Source organism: Artemia sp. Qi Xiang Cuo, chromosome 15 (genome assembly GCF_049724085.1).
Source record: "Artemia sp. Qi Xiang Cuo chromosome 15, ASM4972408v1, whole genome shotgun sequence".
NCBI classification, from domain to species: Eukaryota; Metazoa; Arthropoda; class Branchiopoda; order Anostraca; family Artemiidae; genus Artemia; species Artemia sp. Qi Xiang Cuo.
This window is the reverse complement of record NC_142808.1, coordinates 25,176,866-25,203,040: the sequence shown is the minus strand read 5'-3', so window position 1 is coordinate 25,203,040 and position 26,175 is coordinate 25,176,866. Positions and strand designations below refer to the sequence as shown.

Genomic DNA, 26,175 nt, shown 5'->3' with positions numbered 1-26,175 from the left:
CTTCTGAGTATACATAAAATACATCAAAAGCAATTTTCTGACCTTACATGTCAAAAAACTGTTTTTAATACTCTTTACAAGAAACTGTCTTATTTTCGGTATTGTAATATTGAAATTTTATTTTTATGAAAATTCTTGAATTAATTGCAAATTTTACTAAAATCATAGGAATATTCGCCCCTACACAAGTATTAGTCTGTTTGGGACCATAGACTTAGTTTATTTCAATCAGAATGGGAAAAAGAAACATTTATTCATAAATAATATAGGATAAACGTGTTTTCTATGATATAAAATCGAATATATTAAATATAAGTAGAAGAATAATAACTTCAAAAACGTTATCTGAAATATCAAAATAAATACGTAGGTATTAGCCTTTAATTTTCTGAATACAAATTTCATTCCCCTTTTCAAAAGATGTCTCATTTCAAAATTGCAAAATCGAATTTTCAAGTGAAATAAAATGCATATTAACTGCTAAATTAGCACGACTCAAATTATTTTCAACATACCCTTTAAGCGAGCTAGATCAAAACTGTAAATTTTATTGCATCTTTTTTTTCACACAATGGCATCTAGCGGTATTTTTTACTCTGAGAGGGCTTTTTGCAAATATGTAGAAGCGCGCAGCCGTGTCTTGTTTCGCGAAAAGTTCTTCGCCGGAGCACTCTTTAAAATGCAAGATATAGTAGTGTAGTTTGAATGTTGAGGCTGGCCCATTTGAAGGCGGACGTTTTTACGTCGGCACTTTGGAGGAGTTTATAGTGTCGGCAGCCTGTATTTCACGCAAAACGATTGGCGCGTCCGTTGCAGGCACTTCAGGTAGATTTCAGGGAAAATGTTTAGTGATAAAAACCCATTTCGTGGCAACGTAAATGTGAAGTTAACATCAATAAACCAGTGTATGCTTAGTTTACCTGGATTTGAGTGCTCATAAAATATCTTTAACTGGTCATTTCGATTTTGTCACAAGACTGTGAACTACTGTTTTGAAATTTAAGTGTTGACCCTAAGTGCAATTTCTGTGATATGCAATTTTGTGTGGGGCACCTTGTAGCCCCATCACTATGAACTCGGGTGGGATTTTCGAAGAAAGTCCGGCCTCTGTGCCGTCTCAAAGAACCTCTGGGGAAAGTGCAATATCCCCTATTACTACTTCTAGCCCCTATTCAACAAAAAGGACATCAACATATTGCAATTCAAACCAGGTAGACTCAGATACAATTGATAGTGTACGCCATACCGCCCAGTCCTGGGCCTATTCTGTAGACGGTCACGTCATTTCGAGTACCACTGCACCTTTTGACCTTACATACCATACTCAACACCTTAGAGACAATATGGCTGCAGCCGCGGCAGCTTACTATAATACTGATAGAAAACCTTCAATACCCTTTTGGCCAGCAGAATATAGTAAATATGTCAGCGCGCCTACTAATTCAGGTTCAGGGCCTGGAATGCTTTCTAGCAGTGTTGACCCCTCCGTACAGTTCGGTCAAGCCTGGTGTGCTTATGGTTATGGAGGTAGAGTTCCAGAGCCTCATGGACATCCTCACCCTCATCCTCTTGGTGCAAATCCTACGCAAATGGGGGTTTCTCCTAGTGTAGCCGGTTATTTAGACCCTCAAGATGTTAGGAGAGCCGAAGCAGGATGCTTTTCACATGACGGTTATGGGATTCGAGCCTATGCCTCAGATATGCCGCCCTCATTGTACGCAACAGGTATCTGCCATTTTTCCTTTCGTTTGCAATTCTAAATAGCATACCTTTTTGCACTCCTTTGCGAAAAAACTAGTTTTACAACTTGATTTTGCTGAAAGTTTAGCAGGTAGTTTTCGTCTGTTTCAAAGAATCACCCTTGTCAGATTATCGATTTTTTACGACAAAGGAACATTGCATGAGAATAGTGTATTTTCCGACAAATTCTATAACTTCCCTGTTTCAATTTTCTTATCTGGTAAATTCGCTACAATGCTTTTGTTTCAATAGCTCTTTAACGGTATATATTATTTTTTTTTAATTTTTGTAAAAAAAAGGAAAAACTAAGAACAGTTCTTAGATTTTTTTAAAGCTCCATTAGCCTATTTTCAACCAGTTTTATTGTTTAAAAAAGCTCAAATTCTAAATTCTTGTTACGTTTTGAAAAAATTATCTTTTTTAGAGTTGTTTACACTTTAAAGTGGTGTTTAACCAGTTGACCATGTATGTATTTATGACTTTCATTGAATAGCGGCCTTTCTGACCAAAAGTAAGTAATAATACAAATTTCGAAACAAAGTTTCTACTAACCGATTGAAAAGAAAAAAATATGTAAATATGTAACTCCTTTAACTATAAGTTTCTTTTTAATTTTTAAGTGTTTATGAAAGGTTGACTTTTTTGTTGATTATTAAACTAAAAATTTGAAAAAATTTGTGACTTCAGGGAAAATTGCATGTATGTTTTATTTTTTTAAATTGCGCATATGTAATTTTTGGGTAAAATCTATTAACAGAAACTTATTCTTGCTCGATTTTATCTATCACCGCTATTCAAGATAGTTCACATCGAAGTAAAAATTTTGGAAACTTGAACATTATTTTGCAAGAAAAGGGGCTGAGTAGCTTTAAAAAATTTAAATTTTTCTGAAGATTTCACTTTGAAAAAGAAGTACAGCATAATAATTTAGCCACGCTTCTGTTGTCTCATAGAACTTAGTATAAGAGTATGTTTTATACGGCTTATCCCCTTGAATAAATGATAGCATTTGGGTTAAAATACGTACTTAAAAATGAATGATTTTACTATTTCAAGTTAAAAAATTGTTCCTATAATTTTTCTGATCTTCTATATTTTTGCTATTGAAAAATTATTCTCTACTATGCTTCATTTAGAAATTTTGGCATCCGATGTATTAGGAATTAATAAATTTCAACTAAAAGTTGGCTTTAAAATCTTGGTAAATTTCAAAATCTCGACAAGCCTGGTAAATTAAATATTAATGTTTTACAGGAACATAAAATTAATTTTTTTTTATTCCTACGTAAAAAAAACAACTCGGTAGAATATAATTTTCCGCTTTAATGAAAAAATAATTTATATCGTCATAGTCGGGTGTTTCAATGTCCATTGCTAGAGCACATCTTGCATACGCCTCATCTAACTAATTATTACATGTGATTTTGTCTAAGGGCTCATAACGTTATTTAAATATATTTTCTGCTTCCCTTTCGTTCTGAATCCAAAACTTCTGAATATTGTTTTTTTATAAACTTATCGATTTCATTACATCAGATACACAGATATAGGCAAATATCTTTATTGAGTAAGTTTTCTGAAGGCTTACAGTCTTTACACTTCTATTTGTGTCCCTCTGAATCAAGTATGTGATACTGACTTATTAGTTACTATATGACTTATTAGTTAGTAAATGTTATTTTGGTTACTATATCTGTTGTTCATCTGTGGTTTAATAACTTACCAGCCCATTTCACCACAAGGTTACCAATTCCGATTATGCATAGATTAGTTGACTTATATTTTATTATTAGTGACATTTACGTAAACATTGATCTATTTACTATTTTATGACCTATATGTTTCTTCTTTTTTTTTGTCAAAACCCCATCACTAACTACTGCTTTGTCTTTTTTATTATAATGAAATAAACTATCTTTTAATCAGTGGCCTCAATTGGGGGGAGGTAAATGTGCCCCTATGCTTCCCCCCATATTGAAAACTACAATTTGGCCCCCCTCTCCTCAAACTTCTATGAATCAATACCATTGTCTTAATGGGAGACTTGATCGACGAAGGAAAATATTTTACATATAGTAAATAAAAAAATGATCAAATTATTTATTTTTCACTTTTTTCTTATATATTCGTTAAGCACCCTCGTTTATTTTGTATACTAAACTTTCAGCTACTCCTGAGTAACTATGTTCAAGTATTTTGAGAGCATCAGCAAATAGAGTACAGAGTATTGACTGGAACATTTTAGAGCAAACTTTCGAGTTTTTAGCAATGACATTGGTAAATAATAAATTACTGTGCTGAAATCAGGAAAAAATAACACGCCAAGATTATAGAAATACATAAATAAAGTGTTTATTCTTCAACAAAAATAAAATGTTTGTTTTTATACATATATAACATGTTCGTTTTTATACATCCTTCTTTTTTCTAAGTATTATATTCAAATAAGGTGTGTTCTTCCATTTTTTTTCCTTTTCACTATAATTAGACACGCCTTTCAATATTGTAGTTTTCTTGAAGTATTTTATGTCGATAATTGGACGTATTCCAGGTTTGCGTTAGAATAATTTCTATTAGTCCCAATATTTTGAACAAACATCCCCGGATACATAAACATTATCACTGGTTCATAAGACCAGAAATAGTTCATGAGAAAAAAAAATGTTTCTTTAGCAAAAAATGAAGTTTCTTTTCAATATTTACCTAAAAACATAAAGTTTTATTCTAAAAACTGCAGTTAAAGATAACGGTGTGTAACTGAGGGACCCATCCAACCTAAGCTGCAAGTGACGCTGCTCTCGTCTAAGGGCAATAAGAGATTTTGCCAGACTCCATTGCGTATCTTCCTTCCTTCCAAGTTTTTTTTCTCTCAATTTCTGGGTGAATTTAAGGCTTCTAGGATGACAGATTTTATTTTTAAATTACTTTCCGATTGTGGAAAGAAAGCCGCTAATCATAAAATTTTGTCCGGTCAAAAAAAAAAAAAAAGCTAAAGTATTTATAGGCTTTATCAAGGCCGTATCTAAGGGGGGAGGGTCAAGGTTTGACCCCCCCCCCCCAAAAAAAAAATCCAACTCGTAAGAAAATAACAAAGATGCGTATAAACAGATTTTTGATCCGTATTTTAAAGCTTTTTTGTACACCTTTATACCCTTGTGGGGGTGAGCTGATATAAAGAAAGCTTTGTTCCGTTGTACTGGCAATGAGGTAGGCCTACTAAGAAAATTTGAAAAATTGCTTTACATCGCCTACATTAAAATAAACATATTATATTAATAATCTGTATGTGCATAAAGACCGTCTTCATCTTCATGCTTGCTGCACTTGCTGCATACTTACCTGCACTGCACCTTTTGTAGTTAAAGCAACAACAGAGGAAAAAAAACTAGTGAGATCGAACTTCAAAAGAATTGTTCACGTAGATCAAGTGAATCATCACAGAACATTATAATAATAATAATAATTAGCTATAAATAGATTACAAGTTATTATACACATTTTAACTGAATTAAAAACGCTCAAAATATTTTATGTTTCAATTTCTGTTTTGTTTTCAATTGACAATGCCTTTTAGCAAAGCATAGTATTTTATAATTTAATTTGATCTTAAATGTGCTCATATTTTCCAATTTTATTTATGATTTATTGTCTTATGTTCAGGACAATTATTTTTTTTTGCTATAACGGTCAAAAACATAGTAATTTGTCGGCTGTACAAGAAATAATGCCGGCTTCTTAGTAGCTCAAGTCAAGGACTAAGTTTAAATATCAAAGTCAGTATTACAACAATAATGTAAAATTTCTTATTCTGAATTATCTATTTTTTATCCATTATTCTGATGAATATTTGACCGTAAAGAATCCTCTGGGCTAATCAAAAATGTGTGCCTTTTTTGGACAATTATTTCCATTGCTATATGGAATAAACAAATTTACCCCTTCCCCCTCTTCAGACGGAGATACGCGCCCATAATCTTTGCTAGGAGTCCATGTGAGAGAAGTTTCTATTTAAATATTAAGAGGCTCTAATAAATCTACGGAAACGCAAACGAGTTTACAGCATGGGCAGAAACAAATGCCCCCCTCCTCTGCTCTACCGCACCGTCTTACATAAAATATTTTGGTATGACCATGGCACATTATCAATAGGCTACTTAAAAACACAAATATAGCATCAAGTAAGCAAAAATTGAAAACAACAACCCCCCCACCCCCTTCCTCTGCTTGACCACCCTCTTGTGTATATAAAAGTTGTTGGAAGGAATACGGCACAAAATCAGTAGGCTACTTGAAAACAAATATAGCATCAAGTAAACAATGATTTAAAGCTGTTTTATAATCAACAAACAAATTTAGGCTATATCCTTTTTCAATAATCTGTGTGATTTTAGATGGCTCTTGGATATTCTTTTTCATTCTTAGAGCGTAAAACGGCACCGCCTTTCATTGTAGCAATGGCAACATAATAGCCTTTAGGGACTCATAATTCGACTGGAGGTAAACAGATGCGTAGACATGATTTATTTATATAGATTTGCACGCAACTTCCCTGTTCACTAAGAAAGCAATTTAGGAACAAGTGAAAATTATTTGATAATGTTGGAGTCCTATGAGTCATATTAATCAAATCGTAAATTCTCATAGAAAGGTTGGCACAGCGACTAGGTGTAATTTATATGATAAGCTAATTATAACAAAATTGACGGTGCGTTGGCCAGATGCCTATTGGTTATTATTACTAAATTCATCAAAAAAAGTTAGGCATAGCACTGATGATGAGATAAACTTAGAGAGGGAGGCCAGAAGAGAGGGAGGCAATGTAGGCACCGTTTTCGAGCTTTTGAGTTGGCAATTGCGACTTTTTTTTTAACTAAGTGGCTTAAACCCAACTCTTTCCTACTAATTTATTCCAGGAGTGGGGGGGGGGGATATGTTGTTAAATAGTAAAAACAAATGCATTGAATTTTAGAAATTATAGAAGATAATAATATTTCGGAAGGGGAGCCTGGCCCAAAACCCTCTTGTGTACACTGCTAATTTTACCAGAGAATATACCCCAGCCAGATCATGAAAGGGTGGCTTGGGCAAGTCCTTGGCTTGACAAAGTCTGCCGATACACAAAATTTCTGCTAAACATTTTGCAGCTTGGAATCAGCCACATTATCGCAATGTGGTTCTCTCTACAAAATCAGTTTTGAGGCCCATGTGTTTAAGAAGTCGTTATTAAAGAATTGAAATAAAAAGTTTTAGCTTATTTTTATCTGGTCGTTCTTAAGGAATTGACATAAAAAATCAAGCTTCAGCACAAAGAGCGAGGGATAAGAATAGGTCATCCTCCCCTATCTACGGAATAGTTTCAAGTCGTTTTAAGTTATAATGCTGGTTCTTATTTTTAGTTGGATTTTTTTATATTTAATTTCTGACCGTCTTTCAAACCATTCAAGGAATCCCCCTCCTCCCCATAGCGTAAAATTTCTCCTGAAAAAATTCTTCTCTGAAACATTCTTCCCCATAGAAAACCCTCCCCGTGGAAAGTCTTCCCTCCCCACGCATAAAGTGACCCCTCAAACAATTTCTGTATGTTTCCCAAGAAAATTTACTGTATGTAAACAATGGACACATTATATAACTCACAGTCCTTTCTCCACGGGCTCTGGGGTCTTGTCATCCTCAGAGGCATAGTTACTAGAAATTTCAACTATGCCGAATTTGATTACTATCTCAAATTTTAATCGGATATTTTTGTGGAAAAAAGAGGCATGGGAAGGGGGCTAGTTGCCCTTCATTCTTTTTTGTCACTTGAAAAGAGCACTACAGCTTTTAATTTCCGTTCATATTAGCCCTCTCCCTATCTTCTAAGACTATTGGTTCGATACAGTCATCCCTGTAAAACAAACAAAACAACAAACACAAACATTCACACCCCCACACAAACAAACTATAAATAAACATGCTCTACAATAGGGTTCTCTGATATGCTGAACCTGATAGCTTAATTTTCAATAAGATCACTTGAATTATGGGGGGGGGGTCCATCCTTTCCAAAAATCAGGCAAATTCCTTTGGCTCGTATCTTCTGATAAGTAACATTAAACTTAACGAATTTTAAATATTTGGAATCAGCATAAAAAGCCAACTCTTTACACGCATTGATTATTACCAACTTTTTTTCAGTTTATTTTACTATTGGGGAGAGTCACTCCGTACTTACAGTTCGTTGTAACCAACTGTTTGGTACAAAAATAAAAATTCTATGATGTTGAATTCAGTTTCAAGACAGGATCAGATTACTTTCAATGGAGTTTAGAACTCTTCTGTAGGTATATGGGTCAACTCGAATTTTATCTTCAAACTAAGCTCAACATCATCGAACTTTGAGTTCTAGATTCGGTCCAAAACTGATTCTGGTAGTTGAATGCTGTAACACGCATAGATTCACTGGCACATCCAGATGGATCCGGGGAGATCCCCCAAGATTTTTTCAAGTGCCCTCATTCCTTGCTTTTTTTTGCTTTTTTTCACTCTTTTTTTAAAATAAATTTGTCAATTTGGTCAATTATTGGTGCCCTTGTCACAATGCTTCCCAACCCCTCGCCCAAGACTTTACTCATTGGCACCCTTGTCACATCAGGGCCCCAAAGATTTTGCTCTAGATCCGCCCCTGCACAGATTCAGTTTGTCTCAATCGGAGGTATTGCCTGATGCCATCAACCAGATTCTAGCTTCTGTTTAAATCTTGAAGACAGCTATTTCCACAATTTGTTCCCTTAATTTTTGATGTAATAGGAACAAAATAAAGCTTTGGCTACATTCGACTATGAATGTCAACTAATCATTTATTGTGAACAGGCTTGAGTTTACCTGATTCAAAAAATCAGTATTGCTGTGGGCTTTGGGCTTTAGGCATTGTGCTTAGACTTTAAGAAAAAGGTTCTTAGACGCCCCAGGCCGCGATGGGATGAGGTTTTAAAAATTCACTAAATATATTTAGAAGTAACAAAAGCAAAATTTTGAACCGAATTCTCATTCTAGAGGATAAAAATATTCTAGAGGATAGATGAGTAGTGTTTGCCTGCAAGTTAACTTAAGGTGGCTTGGAACTGTACGGGTCTGTAGTAATGAAATTAATAATCCTTTACACGAGGGTTCAGGGGGTCCTGGCTTCTGTAAGGTTTAGCAATGGACAAAAGAAAAAAAAATACAAATTATTAAAATAAAATTCATTCTGAAAATTGAAACAAATATATCCTCGCCCCTAAGAACAATTTTGGCCATCCCCAGTCAAATCAAAGCAAGATTTTCTTTAGGTCCTCTAAGACATATACTTTGTGAAACCAGTGCCATAGTCACAGAGAAGAAACGATAATAATTTAAAAGATATACTAGGTACGCCTTTCAAGAAACACTTGTAGAACTTCGAAGAAAATTTGTGCGAATAGAATTGACATATTTCTAAAAGAAATCAAATGAGACCTGCTGACCAAAAAAACAAAATATTTTAGAGTTCTGGGGTACTCAAGCCCCTCAACTTTTTTGTGGACACAATTATCTGGTATCAAAAGCTACGCCAGCAAAGCTTGGCCACCAATCATTGGTGTCCATTGGAGGTAATTCAACCCCAAAACTCAAATATACTATATTTTTGGGGGAATGCTACCAGTTTTGTTTTTACAGGCTGTGTCAAAGTGCATCAGCTAAATACAGTTAATACAGTCTATTAACTGCGAGGACCTATGAATAGTTTTCTATGCTGCTAGGAAGATAGTCTTCAAGTGAACAATTACAATTTTTTCCTAAAACTCCTAGAATATTACAATTTGTTCTATAATTTCAAACAGTTGCAGAAAATCCTTCTTGGTAGCTAACTCGAAAGAAAACGGCAATTCAGTTCCTCTTTGGAAAATAGTTGAGAAACTAAAATTTTCAAGGGAACGTGGATTCAAGATTAATGAATATTACCTTATTAATTAAAATATATTTCTTTTTTAGCATACTCCCAAAAAAGTGAACCTTGAGGAGTGTGTGATTGCACACACCCCTGGAAGCACTCTTTTCACACCGTCTGTACATCCAACCGAAAGTGGGAATTAGTAGTAATGGTTTTTAATCAAATTTTAATAATAATAATATGAGACCTAAAATCTAGAATTTAATTTTTCTTTTCTAATTTCGAATCTTGATTCAGTTCTTAACGCTAACAAAAGTTGGTTTGACGTAATTATGTGTTGTTTGGAATATACCATGACGCTATAATGACATATTACCTCTAGCCTTTATAATTCCCATAGCCTGAAAAAAAGCAAAGTATACAATTATTCCGCTTCGAACGCAAAACGAGTCAACAAATCGATGCAAGCATATTTTGTCTGTGGTTAGAATCCAATTACTTCTTTTAATTTGTACTTTCAATAAATCTCACGCTTAAGTCAAAGTGTAAAATTTACGGAAGGGCTTCACAAGTGGTCACGAAGTAAAACAGCTTAAGCGTACATTACTTCTTTAAAATCAAACAGCTTGTGGTAAAGAACAGTAATTAAGGAGCGACGCGGCTCAATAGTAACCCAAACTCGGAATTTTGATATCAATAGATACATGAAAAAATTGGCTTATTATGCAGATTCCAAATATATAAGATTCATCAATCTTAGTGTCACCCACCAAAAGCTACGAGTCTGAGAAAATATGCCTTATTTTCAAAAAAAGGGGGAAATACCCCTTAAAAATTAACCAATCTTAATGAAAATTACACCATCAGACTTAGTGTGTCAGAGAACCCCACTGTAGAGGTTTCAAGCTCCCATCTGCAAAAATGCAGAATTTTGTATTTTTTTGCCACAAGAAAGATCACGGATGGGTGTTTATTTGTTTTTTTCCCCAGGGGTGATCGTATCAAACCAATAGTCCCAGAATATTGGGAGAGAGTTCATTCGAACGAAAATTAATATTTCCAGTGTCATTTTTAAATGACCAAAACGATTGAAGTGCATTCTGTTAATAATAATTGAAAAGTCCAATAAGTATGCCTTTGGGGATAACATGACCCCCCCCCCCCATAGCCCTGGGGAAAGGTCTGTAAGTCATGAAATTTACTCATTATTTACATATAGCATTAATTATTGGGAAGTACTCAGACATTTTTCGAGTGGGGAGAGAATTTCTTACTGGGGGATTTTCCATAGGGAGAATCTTAAGTGGGAAGGGAGGTTTCCGGGGGTGGGCTTTCCAGGATCAATTTTATGCTGGGGGGTTTTGACAGAATTCCAACACGAAATTATTTTATTTGACTTACTTTCTCTTTGCCTAATCAAATTTGCAGGTTGACCGCAATAGAGATCCGGAATATTGGCTATATTCTATTTCGAAAGGGTTCAGTTCACTTTGGAGAGGTTCTTGCTGTAGAAAAATGTACAAAAATGCCATTAAATGATCGGAATTTCCATCTGTGTATTATTATTGATTTTTTAGGATAAGAGAGGTCTAAACCCCTGGACCGTCTCAATATACACCAATGATTTTACTGATGGTATAAATTGTTGAAACCTTGATCTCCATGTTAAATCCTCTCTCAAAAAATTTTCTGATCCCTTTTTACGTGTTAATTGCTGTGAAGAAGCGTGCGAAGAAGAAATTACTTTATTTAATTCCAGTAGCAGAAAAAATTGGAGAAATATAAGAAGATCGAAACTATCATTGACATCTATTATTTTTATTGGTCCTCATTCTGTCACTTTCGACGCTTAAACTGTTCTGTCGTTTATTTGACCGCAAAATTCAAGCTTTTTTATGCATTAGCCAGGGCTAGTAAATCTGTAATGGACTTGCTTATGGAGTGCTAAAATTCATTACGACCACGCGTTGTGTGGCGAAACAGTATCATAAAATGTAAGATGTTCTTTTTATAGCATACTTTAACTATAAATCTGCTACTTTATCTTATTTACATGATAAAATGAAATTGTTCTTTGTAAATTGTTTTAATACTGCTATAAGAAGAACAAATGCTAGAGATTAGTCAATAATTTTGGCTGTGTACACATATTTTCTATAATACCAGGTTATTTAATATTATGTATAAAAGTTAGATAGGAAAGTGCAACATTATTACTTAAAAATACTAATTTTACAAAATATAAGGATGGGGCCTCAAGCTCTGTATTGAGATTTAAGCTTTTATCGTCAAGCTTTGAGGATTAAAGGCTATATTTAAACATGCCTGCCTTAAACAAAATGATTTTCAATGCAAGTGTTTTGAACAGCATTTACTAAAATAAATGACTTGCAATGACCAAATGAGCAAACATTTCTTGTCCTAATAATCTTTCAGCAAAGTTAAATTTCGGTGCAAATAGTAAATGGTTAGGGGGCAACAGCCCTCTTCATATTCACTCTAACTTCTGTTCGTTTTAAGTTTAAATGTTACCGTTTATTCTCATGTAAAAACTATGTTTTTTTAGAATTGTCTTTTTAAATAAGCCCGTTTTTATTTAATGAACTTTAATTAGCTAAATGAATATATTACTCACTGCTTAATAATGGGCATACGTTGGTATATACGGTCACGTGAGAGCGTTCTTTTGGTAATTTGTAGGTTCTTAAAAGGCTTTTTGAAAACGCAAACGGAATGAATAGCTCAGCACTTCTGTCTCGTGACATTGATTCAAAGTTGCACACAGTAATGGTGGAAAACGGCAAAGTACTGAGGCACGATCTTTATTTTCTTAAAAAAGTAGCATGAATTAATTTTTTTTGCTGGAACTAGCCCTTTATCTGTTTTCTACGACCATTGGTTCGATTGCTCACAAAGTAAAGGGTACCCCTAACTAGACTGAGGGAGGACGTCTTAAATGCCAAGAATTCCATGTCCTAATTGTCAAAGCTTACAATAGGATGGGGTTTCTAAGGACAAAGGATACTTTGAGGGGATGATTCGTACCACCCACCCACTCTGTAAAACTAATTTACTTCTTATGATCTTCCGTTTGATACTGAAAATCTATTTATAGATGGCGGAGCCGCCTCAACGACTATGTTTAACTCTTAGTTTATACATATTTCTTGAACTTAAAGGAAATTAGCGGATAAATTGCATTCATCTTAAGATTTATCTGAAGTTCGGGGTAAGTTTGTTGAGGAGGACCGGAAATAAAAGTGGGTTTCAGAATATAATTTTGAAATTGTTGAAGAGAGCAGGAGCTCTTTCAACAAATTATGGTTTTGGAAGGATGTCATGAAAACCCATTTCAGTTTAAAGATAAGCGTCTGAATATAATCTTCCTGTTTAAACTCAATATACCCTTCAATAAAAAGAAGGCCCCCTCCTCAGTATCCAGTAAACTAATCAACAGCCCTTAAAGTATTTCGCGAGCTATGGTATCGATAACTTTTAGTGTAAAATGTAAATTCTTATATAAATTCTGAGTAAAAACAAGAAATATTATTATATTTGCCGAAAACTCAATGAGCATTCTAAAAAAAGAAAACAAAAATGACAAATAAGGCAACTAATTTGTCTCTCTATTCGTGAAATCAACTCCATGTAATGTAAAATTTTAAACTGTTGAATCACTCTTTAGCATTACTCGCCATGAAGAACTAATGAACCATAGTATATATGTTCCAGAAACCCAGCTTTCTCTTTCTTTGTAGTATAATAATTTACGATAATTGACCTAATTTCCGAAGTTTGTTTAGTTCTAACACTACGAAGAACGTTTCCCTTCTGATTTGTCAATAAATCATGAATTTTTGGCTGTAAAACCAAAAAGAGAGCTTTTCATTGGATCGATCTCATTTTGCAGAAATTACATTCAATTAAAAGAATTCCAACCATATAGAAACTTCTTAAAATGCTTTTCTATTTAAAAAAGTATCCTAAAGTGCTCTATGATTCTATTCTATGTAAAATCAACAGTCAGTTTATTTTTACTGATTTTGTATATATATATATATATATATATATATATATATATATATATATATATATATATATATATATATATATATATATATATATATATATATATATATATATATATATATATATATATATATATATATATATATATATATATATATATATATATATATATATATATAATTCATTTGCAGTCCAGCCTGCTTGTGTGAGTGAAAGAAAAACTACTAAAACAATGTATTTTCAAGGATAGGCCATAAAATGCTTTGTGAGTGAGGGAAATTTATATCATATGGGCAAAGAGTTTTGTATTTACGTCAAGTAGGAGAGAACGGTGCCTCCCCGGTGCGAACGATGTTTGTATTTATTTATTGTTTCAAATCTACATTCCAATTTCATAGATAGGCTTATAAAAGGAACGCATTTGTACGGATATGCCATAAATTTGTTTGGGTACTAGTGGGTATATATGCTACTGTACTAGCAACTCACCACAGTACCAAACCGTATGAGGCCCACACAGCTGCACACACATCTGCTCACCCCAACTTATTCAAGGCTTTCCTCCTTGTAAACTTCATGAAGTTCTGATTTAATTTAAACCCTTTATTATGACCTCTTTTCACCCCATCCGTGTTAGACTTGTTTATTGTTTGGCCCCAAACAGATGACCAAAAAGCACAATCTTTAGCAAACTATTATCCATAAAATGTTGTCCAGCCATGTGAATCTTTCTTTTATCATTATAATCCGAGATAGTAGGGACGGAACCACACTTTTCGTAAGGCTTATTGTTGATACAAGGTCAGCCGGACCAGTACCAGTACCAGGAGCAGTACTGTCTCTGAATGATTACTTTGGAAACTATTAAAATTCTTAGCCTTTCGAAGCTCCCACGCTTCAGAGCCATACTTGACTGCTAATGCCACCTTGGCTTCCAATATTCAAATCTAAGCTCGCAAACTTTTCTTCTTAGTCTTCCAAACTTTTTAGAACGGCGAAAAAACAACATTTGCCTTGGTTATTCTGCTTATTACATCTTCACTTACGAATGCTCTGACGAGGATAGGCTGGGTATAAAGATTGCAGCTGTTCCGATGCTGTGAGATGTTTTGGCTCTCCGCTCGGTAATGACTTCTTTCCCCAGCTCTTACCCCTGAAAGGGAATTCCAGCTTGCGTGGCCTCATAGTGGCGTCGGGGCGGGCCTTCACGAGTTTTTGTTACCAAGGCCATGACTACAAACAGAGTAGCAGGATGACGTTAAAGAGTGACGCCCCTCGAGGAAGTTATAGCCTAGTAAACGAAACAGAATTTGCACTGGATTTTGACAAATGGATATTGTACCTTGGTTCCATTGGTTTTGGTGGGCTTTTTTGGGATGAAAAACCTCTTCCTAGCTAAGTTATCTATTCTGGGCTGCCTTCCTATAGCAGTGTAATAATTTTAGAAATGATATCTTAATGAGTCGGAGGTATTAGGCTTGAGTGTGGCTGTTTTCAAGTGTGGGAAACCATGTTGTGGCCGATATGGGCCCAGGATTACATAAAGCTTGCATTCATACTGGAGGTCCCAAGGACTAACTGTTCTCCGATTCTAAGCCGGCTTAAGCGCTTCGTGTACTACTGAGACGATGTGTTGGTCCTCGTCCTGCACTGGTATTTGGGACTGTTGCTCTTCTAGAGACAATTTTAATCTCAAAATTGCATTTCAATCTGAAAATTGCAGTTTGGAATGTTGCAACGTTAAAAAATAACTATCTTGTAGAAATTTTGACTGACGAATTCAGACGCTTTGAACTGGACATTTTAGAAGTTTGAGAAACTCAGATCCCAGAGGTAAGAAAACATGGTATTCACAGGATGGTGAAAGATAGAGGCGAAACATCTTTGTCTGTATTTATAGATATTCGTAAAGCATTCAAAGCATTTGATTTTCAAACGCTACTAAGTCGGATGGAGCCGTTAGGTGTCCGCGGAAAGGGCTTAAAGGGGTTTGATAGCTATCTCACAGGGAGATCCCTCAAAGTAGTGTTTAATGATGTGAGCTCAGCAGCATTTCCAGTGAGGTGTGGAGTACCCCAAGGGTCAGTGTTAGTTCCGCTGCTTTACTTTATCTATGTTGATCTCACGCATCTCTACTTGAAAAATGTGTGTCTTACATCTTTTGTTGACGATACCGTTTAAACTGTGTTTGAGCAGGAAAAAAAGAAAAGAGAAGAAGCAACAGAAGGAAAGGGGCTTCATTCAAATATGACACTGAAATCAGATGATACAGGACTCCACAAATCTGGCAAAAAAAAAAGATATAACAAATCACAGGCTAGAAATTAAACTATAGAAAATCAGCGACCAGACTTATTAAACAATTAGTTTTTTTATGACCAAATAGAAGCAAATAATCAATAAAGCACTTACAAAGAAAGACACTTAATGAGAAAAAAATATCTCAGGAACGGCTTAGAGCATTAAGTTGAAGCTTTCAGGGTATGCTGAAGCGGAATTTGAACTATACAATAGGAACTATGCGCATAGTACTACTAATACTACTGCTACTTCGACTACTGCTACTAGTAAGGCTGATGGTATTAAGGTGACACTTTCAGAGGATGTTTAGGGGGAATTTTCAACTAAAACACAACATATCCATACAGGTTGTCAAATGGGCATATAAGCAATATCTTAGGAAAGGCTTAGAGTATTAAATCGAAACGTTCAGGGCATGTTGAGGGGGATATTTAACTAACCAAAGGCACTGTGTGCATGCTACCACTATTAGTACTATTAGTACTGCTACGAATACTGCTTCTATCGAGGTTGAGGGCATTAAGGGGAAACTTTCAGGGAATATTCAGCGGGATGTTGAACAAAATCAAAACTCAATATGTATATCCAGAGTGCCCAAGGGCCCACAGTATGTACATCCAATGTATGGGCAATTTCTCAGAAACAGCGTTAAGCATTAAATTGAAACTTTCAGGGCGGGTTGAGAGGGATGTTGAACTAACCAAAAGGCACTATGTGCATACTGCTACTATTACTACTGCTGCTGGTTCTACATCTGCTACTACTATTGATACGAGTACTATTTTTACTATTACTACTAACATTACTCCTACTACTGCTACTACTACAACTACTACTAGTACTACTACTAATGACAAAGATTATCTAAATTAAAAACGACCAGAAATAAATTAAAAAAAAAATTCCAGAAAGGAGGTTTTCCAAAGAAAAGTAAAGATCTGCATTAAAATCAAAGAGCTAGATTAAACCAAACCCTAGAAAAGATAAAGTCAAATGATTTTTCAAGGGTAAAAGTACCATAAATCTCCATCAAAAATTAATGAAACCAAAAACGAAAAAAAATTACAATAAATAACTGAGTCAAATTCAAAACGAACAGAAACTAATAAGAGTAAGGTTGACGCTGCCTGTGACTTCTAAAGACCAGAAAATAATTTGTACTATAGTGAAAACAAGATAATTTTAACTTTTTTTTCTTTTTTAAACTTTAATAAATACAAAATTATTAAGACTTTCAGGAATGGATATCAGCATATATATTAAACTGTCAATCCATGTTCATTTTTTCCAATAATCTTGTTTATGATGGTGATTTGTTTCTTTTTTTTCGATATTATCAGAAACGAAAACAAAGCTCGAAACCAGGAATATTTTCAGTAAAGTGCAAGCTATGTTCCGGTGTTTCTAAGGCACGGGGGGCGTCAGCCCTTCTCCTCTTAGTTTCTGCTCGTTTTGAATTTGTCTCGGTTATATATTGTAATTTCTGTTCGTTTAGGGTTTCGTTTATTTATTGACGGGAGTTTAAGGTAGTTTTGAGCAATTATTAGACTTTATTAGACTTTATTCTAATGATGTCTATTATTAGTCTATTATTATATTATTATTATTATATTATTATATTATATATACTATTTATATATAATACTATATATATAATATTATATTATGTTATATATTATATTATATATAATATATACTATATTATATATTATATTATATATTATATTATACACATATATATTATATATATATATATTATATATATTATATATTATATATTATATATTATATTATATATTATATATTATATTATATATATTATAATATTATATTATATATATTATTTATATATAATATATATTTATTATATATATTATATTATATATATTATTATTATATTATATATAGTCTATTATTATATTATTATTATTATATTATATTATTATATCTATTATAAAGTCTATTATTAGACTTTATTCTAATAATGAAAAATTATTAGACTTTATCTCTGCCTATCTTTTGCTTAACTTAGCTCTTTAGTTTTCTTTGGAAAACTTCTCTTATGGTTTTTTTTTTTAAATTGATTTGCTTTAAACAATAGCATTTTCGTTCAAAGATTTTGGAAGGCAAAATGGCAGAATAAATACTTACGATCACCAAATGACTATGTTGTTTGCACTTTCAAAGTTTTCATTTAAACAGTTAAATTTCATTGTACTGAGAAGAGGGAGGCAGATTCCCTCTTATACACAGGATAATTTCTGCTGTTTTTTTATTTCTAATGTCAATGTTGATTTTCATTAGACAAAAATTTAATTAATAGAAAAATTAGAAGGAATATCCAAGACGACATCAGATTAGTTTAAATACTATTGAGCCTGGGGTGTTAATCTCCGAAAATCTAAAGGAGGCGGCAGTTTTGTTGTCTTCCAATTCTCTTCAATGAATATATCAAAACGGGTACTTTTCAAAATCTTGGGGTGCTATAAACCCCTGTACTTCTTCCCCTTAACAATTGACACCCCTAACTTGAATACGATAAAATGACGTTTAAAGCAAAATATCAGGGAATCTTTAAGATTCTACTAACCATATAAAAAAGCAAAAAAAGTATAAAATTAAAATTTTGATTAAAAAAAACATCTATTGATATTTTCCCTAGAAAAAAATATGGAAGAGATATACTATTACTCGAGGTAAAACCAGAAGTCCGAAGTTTGCAGCATGATTGAGCGATAAGACCTTCCTCCCTCTCTAGGGAAAACCCGTGCCAGAATCACTACGGCTCACATAAAACCGATCTAATAGAGGCAGTTACATCGCCGGAAATATGCCACTGTTATTGTAAGGGAAGGTTACTTAAGAGAGTGTGACTATAGTAAAAAAAAAAAAAAAAAAAGAAGTAAGCAAGACACGTACTTCAAGCGTGGCATGCAGTTTAACTATTAATGGAAAGAAAATTATAAACTGGGGACACATTTCAATTATTATCTTTATTGTGATTGAATACACCAAAAAAATCTCGGAGAGAGAGAGAGAGAGAGAGAGAGAGAGAGAGAGAGAGAGAGAGAGAGAGAGAGAGAGAGAGAGAGAGAGAAATCAATACAAATTGGGCTTTATTGAGAAAAAATAATAACAATTTTGAAGGGCTTCAGTCTAACAAGGTTTACAACCCTGTGATGTGCATGTAATCAGGGTCCGAAATACCTTTAACAGTTGGCCGTTAAAAATATGCAACCGCACAAATGTACCTTGTATGTGTTTTCCCTTTGGTACACTTTCTTTGTTTGTAGGTGCAGTTGGTGCAAACCCATTAGAGTGGACCGGTCAAGTGACAGTTCGAAAGAAGAGGAAGCCATATTCCAAGTTCCAGACTCTTGAATTAGAAAAAGAATTTTTATTTAATGCCTACGTTTCAAAGCAGAAACGATGGGAACTAGCACGAAATTTGAATCTCACTGAAAGACAAGTTAAAATATGGTTCCAAAATCGAAGAATGAAAAACAAAAAGACTACTCAGAGACAAAATCACAATGATATACATAGTGGACAAACCTTAGCTGGTGTGAATGGTACTTCTTCGTGTTCCAAACTTTAGTCTCTTTTTCCAATTCCATTAAGCTCGACACCGTCATCAATCGACAAGAATAACTGACGACAATTTTGTTATCCCAAAGCCATTTGCTAGTTGCTCAACTTTGTGCTTGAAATATATACAAGTTCGCTCATTTTTCGAAACTTCATTGTAGATCTTTGTTTGGCTTCGTGATAAGCACAAGTATATTTTGTTACTATTACACCATGTTTTATCATGGAGTAGATCACAAGACTTTTAGAAATTCAATGAGTAAATGAATTTTAATGTGACAGTGTTAAATTTTACTACATTCAGTACAGGATAATAAATTTATATATGAAAAAAAAATAGTCAACAATAGCCATTGTCTCAGTCATTTTTTTCTAATAGTCGGTAAGTTGACGTAAAATCATGATTTCGTCAATCTTAGCTAAGTTTGCTTACATTTTTTAGGAGTAGGCTAATAACTATCAAAAACACTTATTGGGAAGAATTTACTATTTGAGAATGCAAAATTTTTATTTTGAACAATGGCACCGTAATGTTTTCCTGCTCCTAGACACTGTCATATTAAAATCCAGGTTTACGCTGAGTAAATTGGTGATGATTAGAATATATTTGATTGTTCTGCACTTTGTACTGTGTAGTTAAGTATTTTGCTTTCTTATTTTTGTTCAATCTTTTTGGTTATTTGTATGGCAAGCTTGAAGTAAGGCTGTCGATTTAATAACAATGATTGACCTTGTACTAGTTCAAAGAACAAAATGCTGGCGGTTAGTGGGCAATATATCCAGTCGACTGTTCTTTAGCACTGGTTAGATATATTTGGCGCAAATAATTTAATTACTTTTTATCTTGTTTAGAGTGTTTGACTTAGATTTTTTTTACCCCCATCTGAGATAAAAAAACGATGTTTCTGGTGGTAAAACCAACAAAACATTTAAATTTCAAGACAATCTTTCAAATATTGTTGTCACTCATTTTGTTGTAGAATATAGTAAACAGTAGGGTTGCCACAGTTTTAAGTGTGTCAAAGCAGGTAAAAAGTATGCAATTGATGTTTATGCCTCTCAGATGAGACTTTTCTTTCCACAGTTTAATTTGATGTTAATGTATCTATTTACCTATTTTATAATGCTGAATGGTTAATTTCCAACTGGTTTAAACCAAGGACGCCAATTCATGAAAATAATTCATGAAATTCATAAAAATAGGAGGGGGGCAAAAAGTTTTTTATTTTTTTTTAACGAATATATAGAAGTTCTTTTTTCAAAATCTAAGGAGGCAGAATCTTATTGTTTTTTCATTTTTTCAATAAAATAACAAAAAGGATAGTTCTTGAAATCCTAGGAGGTGGCGTTAAAATCCTGGAAGAAGGAAAATACTTTATGCTGACCCCCCCCCCCCCCTAATTGACACACCTGGTTTACATAGGATTTAAAAACGAAAAAAAATATGTATAAGTTTTTAATTTGTAGAGACTTTTCTGAAATGGGCTTTTTAATAGGAATACTGTTTAAATGGCAACCCTGGCCTTTAGCATTTGAAATCATGTATTTCCAGTACTTAGTGCAAAGCAATCTATTTAAAGCTGTAGATTATTTTAGTGCTTTTTACTGCTTTATAAAAAACTCAAGTGTGATTTTATCTCTAGAGCCAATTAGTCGTTACATTGTGCAATACCTTAAAATGCAGCGTCATTATTGCAAACATGGTTGGCTCATCCTTTAGCAAGCAACTATTTAGAATTTTTAGCTTATGTTTCTTTTTCCAGCTGATTTAAAAAAAAAAACACAAGGTCGTGGATGCATTCCTGGCTTCGAACTCTTATTCCATGCCCTCAATCCTCTTGGTTGAAATTTCCTGTTTGCACTATTTTCCTAAAATACACAAGATTGCAAGGCGAGATTTCAGCCAAAAGTTGTGGAAAGAGGGAGGAGGAAAATTCGCGATTTTAGTTATGGCGGTGGAGCATACTAAAATCCACTACCTAGCCCAGTTTTGAAACAGTTCAAATTTTTGTAGCATACACATTGTCTTTTGCAAAATAATTTGCAAAGTGAGCCTTGTAAATGGACACGGTTCAATACTACAAAGATAATGCCAATCTAGCTGCAACAAGCTGATTTCCGCCGAGCGTTGTCGTAACGAACCAAAATCACTAGTTCTCGTATATAATAAAATTACCTGAATAACAAATAACTGAATCATCCGATTCAGATTCATAATAGCTGGTGAACTAACATGATACCACTCTGCCGAATAGGCCCGAAAAAGCAACGGAAAACAAGATATAGGCTTAATTACCGATGCCATCTATGTTTAAGTAGATAGCTTCAAGGTGCTAACATAGCGCAATGTCGTGTTTCTATTTGGCGTATTATGAATAAACACAGAACGAATCAGCCAACAAAAATATTGTTTTGTATTCTTTGTTGAAAAAACACTTTTCTCGGATTTTAATGGGTCGATTAATTTTCGTCTTGTCTAAAAAATTTCATTTGGAAATGCGGCATAACGTATTTCCCCAAGCCCTGTTTTTACTGGGTGCTTTAGAGACACAATAGAAAGTTAAACAACCAATTTTTAATTTGCTGATTCGCTGGAATTTTGTTCTAAAGAAAAATGAAAATCTGGCTTTTGGGGATAGTTTAATGCCCAAGCCATCGCATAGTCACATATGTTGCTAAAAAGTGGAGATATCGGATTGACATTTGTTCTTTGTCATTTTTATCGTCAAAACAGTAGAACTGCTGTTCCAAGCTTTAATTTTATTTATTAAAAAAATGCTTTAAATCTTCACTACAAATTACAATTAAAACTTGAAGTTTGTCCAACTCACTAAATTATGAACAAAATACATTGTTAGTACTGATTTTGTACGTGATCTTATTTGTATTGACCAATACGACTATAGTCTAACTCAGGTACAACGGCTGGGCAGAACTATCTTTTTCTCGGCGGGAATTACTTTCAAGACTTACATCAGTTGGTAAAACAATTTATTTGATCAGCACTTTGCTTATCAGAGACTCATACAGCTCCTATGGGTGCTTACAATCTTTGCTCGGAAATCATTCATTTTACAAACTTGACAACCCTGCAGCTTATTGATGATTTAGTAATTGCCCAAATGTCACCACAATACGCGTATGTAATTTCAAAATCAGCTTTCTGATCCTGCTATTTCTATTTGTACACTGGGGGGAGTCAAAAAGGGCTTAGACTTCCATTCTTTAGTTTCAACACTTGTATTTCCAATAGAGATAGGGATGGTCTCACATACCTCCTACGCATTTTCTCTTCGAAGGTTTTTTTTTTTTTTTTTTTTTTTATTTATGAGAGTAGCGTAGAAAAACAAATCCTCCGATCAATTTTGGAAAATTGTCTCCTTTTTGGAAAAGAATAAATGTAAGGATGCTACTATCCAGCCTTTGGGTGAGCCACTATTGTTTGCAAATATGTTGTATGGACTATGGAATACTAGTGCAGCCTAATCTTATAAGTCTTGACATGGTCTGCACACATTATCATTGGCCAAGAGTACCTTAACCAAGTATACGCTGAATAGTCTAGTTTTGATTAGTGATATTTTGCTTGTTGTAAGTATTGGTCTTTTGTCTTACTTTCCTAAAAATTGCACAAAATAATTTATTTTTAAATAAAAATTAATTCCCATCAAAATAAAAACAAAATCAAGGTACATGATTCTTCGGTAATTTTAATGAAAAGATTAACAGTAAAAATTGATGGAGCTTAATATATACTGAAGTTCTACAAGGATACCAAGCTTGGAAACGCAATAAAAATTTTTCGACTTTTGTAAAATTGGTAAGACTGCATCAGCAATTACCGTTTTTTTGGTTTTGACAGAAAAAATAAAGACCGCATATTGCCAAAAATATTTTATGAATGTCAAGAGCTTTCTACACAAGGGGGCTTAGGGCCTTACCCTTACTTTAGGGCTTAGGACTTTTTCTAAAAAATATCAATATTTTCACAGTTTGTCACTAATATCTTATGTATTTTCAAGTGGTTCACTTATTTTTTTCAATCTTTTGTATTCTCCCCCCCCCAAGCTCTCCTCGGAAATGTGTTATCAATTAAAGATTCCAGTGTTTTGGCCTGGAAGACATCACTTAATTATTAATTCAGGAAGCAAATTCTTTTATTTAGTATACTGCAAAAAAGATAATACAATGGGAATAATGTCTTAGATTTAACTTTTTTCTTAGGAAAAAAGAAAACAGTTCTAAGAGCAAAACTCGAAACAGGAAATTTTTAGAGGAAAAGACCATTACGTTCTCACCTCTTTTAGCACAAAACAAAAAATATTTTATGCTGCTAAACGCAGCTTTTTTGTGAGTTAGGATTTATCAACTGTTCTTTGCCTGCTCAGGTGAGGCTTTTTTTAATAGTTACTTTCTGTTTTCAGCCATTTCGTGATGTATTTGTTATTGTTTAGTAAGCGAAGTTATTGTGCGATTAAATTGTTTTGTTGACTGTACCAAATAAATGTGAACCATCCCAGTGAAAGATAAACTAGTTTTTTTTTCTCGATTCTCCTGGTAATCAAGTTGCAAATATTTGAAAAGTTTTAGACCACCCTAAAATCAAGGAGGCACACTTGTGCCTCTTTAAAGAGGCGACACACCACAATGTTAAGCGATTTCCGGTCCTAGCGGTCGCAGAGAGACAGCAGGGATCGCATTTTGTAGCCCAAGCTTCAACTAATAAACGTGCAAAATTTTACCCCCCTCCGACTTTATCTTCATGGCTAAAAGTGGGCCGGAAGTTTCGAACCTCCGACCACAGCTCCCTTTAACGTTGTCCGATTGGGCTGAAATTTAGAGGTTAAGCTTTTCTAGGGCTCGGGAGCTTATCCTCGAAATTTCTGCTCAATTTGATCACTCCTTCCTTGTTTTCCAAAAAACAAATATAGCCACTTAAAGTTCATTTCTCTTTTTTTTATCAGCCACGCCTACAGGTCACAGTTGGCAACGGTCCGGGTGAATGAGGACTCATTCGAAGTGGAATTCGACCTGTTAGGGCCTTTTGATATTTTCAGACCGAAAAAATTATCCCCCGAATTTGCATTTACGAAAAACATCGTTTTCCTATAAGAGCCCATGTTAATTTTTCCCGCCACAGCCCCCCTTTAACGTTGTCAGATCGGGCTGAAATTTCAAGGATAAGCTTTCCTGGGGCCTGGAAGTTTATCCTCAAAATCTCAGCTCAATCCGATCACTCCTTCCCTGTTTTCCGAAAACCAAATATCAAGTTTTGTGGGGATTTGCTTGCGTCAAAAATAGATTGCAGAGACTAAAACTAAAGTAAAGAGTGTCTCTGTGGTACAGTGGTGGCTCTTCCTGACTTTCAAGTGGAAGATTCAGTTTCGATTCCCCATCAGAGAAAATTTTTTATATATTGAATTTAAAGTTTAAAAGAAACTCAGTTTCTTTTTTAAATCCAATCTATTAAATCCTTCGGCTCAAGGGGCGTCTCCATAAGAGTATCACTGTCGGCCCTCAGGTTACGGGTAAGTCTCCACTGCTTTGATAACATGTCGTACAACCGCATGCTCGAAGAAAAGTTGAAAAAAGAAAATCTTGCTGTGCATTTGATTTGATTATTCAGGAATTAAAAGCCTTAACACAAGTATCTTCAAGAGCGGGGGGTTTGGGGGCTGCAGCCCTCCAACTTTAGCTCCTGACACGATCAGCTAACACTTAGTCAAGCAATAATAAGTAATAAACTGCACAAAAACGTGCAGAAATTATTTAAAAAAAAACTACGTTTTCTAAAGAGTTAAAGGGGCTGAGTCACAAGTTTGAACCTTAAAACGTACAGAGATTAGGAGGTACAGTTGGGGGGCTGCCGCCCCCCAAACCACCGCTTCCGTATATAAAAGGGTCTGTTCCCTCCTCAACGCCTCGCTCTTTACGCTAAAGTTTTTATTGTTAAAAAAAAGAGTTGTGAGAAAGTCAAACTTTAGCGTAAAGAGCGAGGCGTTGAGGAGGGAACAGCCCCTTTTATATACGGAAGCGGAGGTTTGGGGGGCGGCAGCCTCCCAACTGTACCTCCTAATCCCTGTACGTTTTAAGGTTCGAACTTGTGACTCAGCCTCTTTAACTCTTTATAAAACGTAGTTTTTTTTCAAATAATGATAAATAGAAATACCACTTCATCGATAGTTTGCTTTGCGGTAAAAAATAAAAGTATAGAATTGCCACTGCATAGAACCAGGTGGTTGGGGGCAAGACACCTTTTTTTGGTCTGGAAATAAGATAGAGAATGGGGAACTTTTGGCGGCAGCTGCTATGGAAATTTTATGATTGTATGGGGGGGGGGGGTACCTCCGTCAAGCAGCCCCGCATAGTAAAATTTGAACTGCAACGATGGAAGAATAATAGGAAAGTTATATAATATCGGCAGACCTAATTCTTGGGTACCTTTTCAACCTTTCGAAAAAACTAAGCTCCGGACAAGCGTATACGAAGAGCTATTCCGAAACCTTTAGATTGTTACTATTTTTTTTCTAGATATTTATCCCAGAATTGCCAATATTTTAGCTGTATATGTTTATTTTTGGAATTGTGCCCCCCTTTCCATGTAGAGTTCCGCAAACGCTTCTCGGATC

General features: G+C 34.3%; 1 protein-coding gene across 1 annotated transcript; it reads left to right on the top strand.

Moving 5' to 3' along the window:
* Window positions 1-713: 713 nt before the first annotated feature.
* LOC148943485 (uncharacterized) lies at window positions 714-24,065 on the top strand. The gene is made up of 2 exons (XM_089101822.1): window positions 714-1,725; window positions 19,252-24,065. The coding sequence occupies exons 1-2, from the start codon at window positions 1,071-1,073 to the stop codon at window positions 19,554-19,556; spliced, it is 960 nt and encodes a 319-aa protein (XP_088957948.1). The 5' UTR covers window positions 714-1,070; the 3' UTR covers window positions 19,557-24,065.
* The last annotated feature ends 2,110 nt before the right edge of the window (window positions 24,066-26,175 follow it).

Bases quoted from the DNA above. Each gene is read 5' to 3' on its own strand.
- LOC148943485 (XM_089101822.1), top strand. From the start codon at position 1,071: ATGAACTCGGGTGGGATTTTCGAAGAAAGTCCGGCCTCTGTGCCGTCT. The intron at 1,726-19,251 runs GTATCTGCCATT...CTTTGTTTGTAG, and splicing joins GCCCTCATTGTACGCAACAG to GTGCAGTTGGTGCAAACCCA.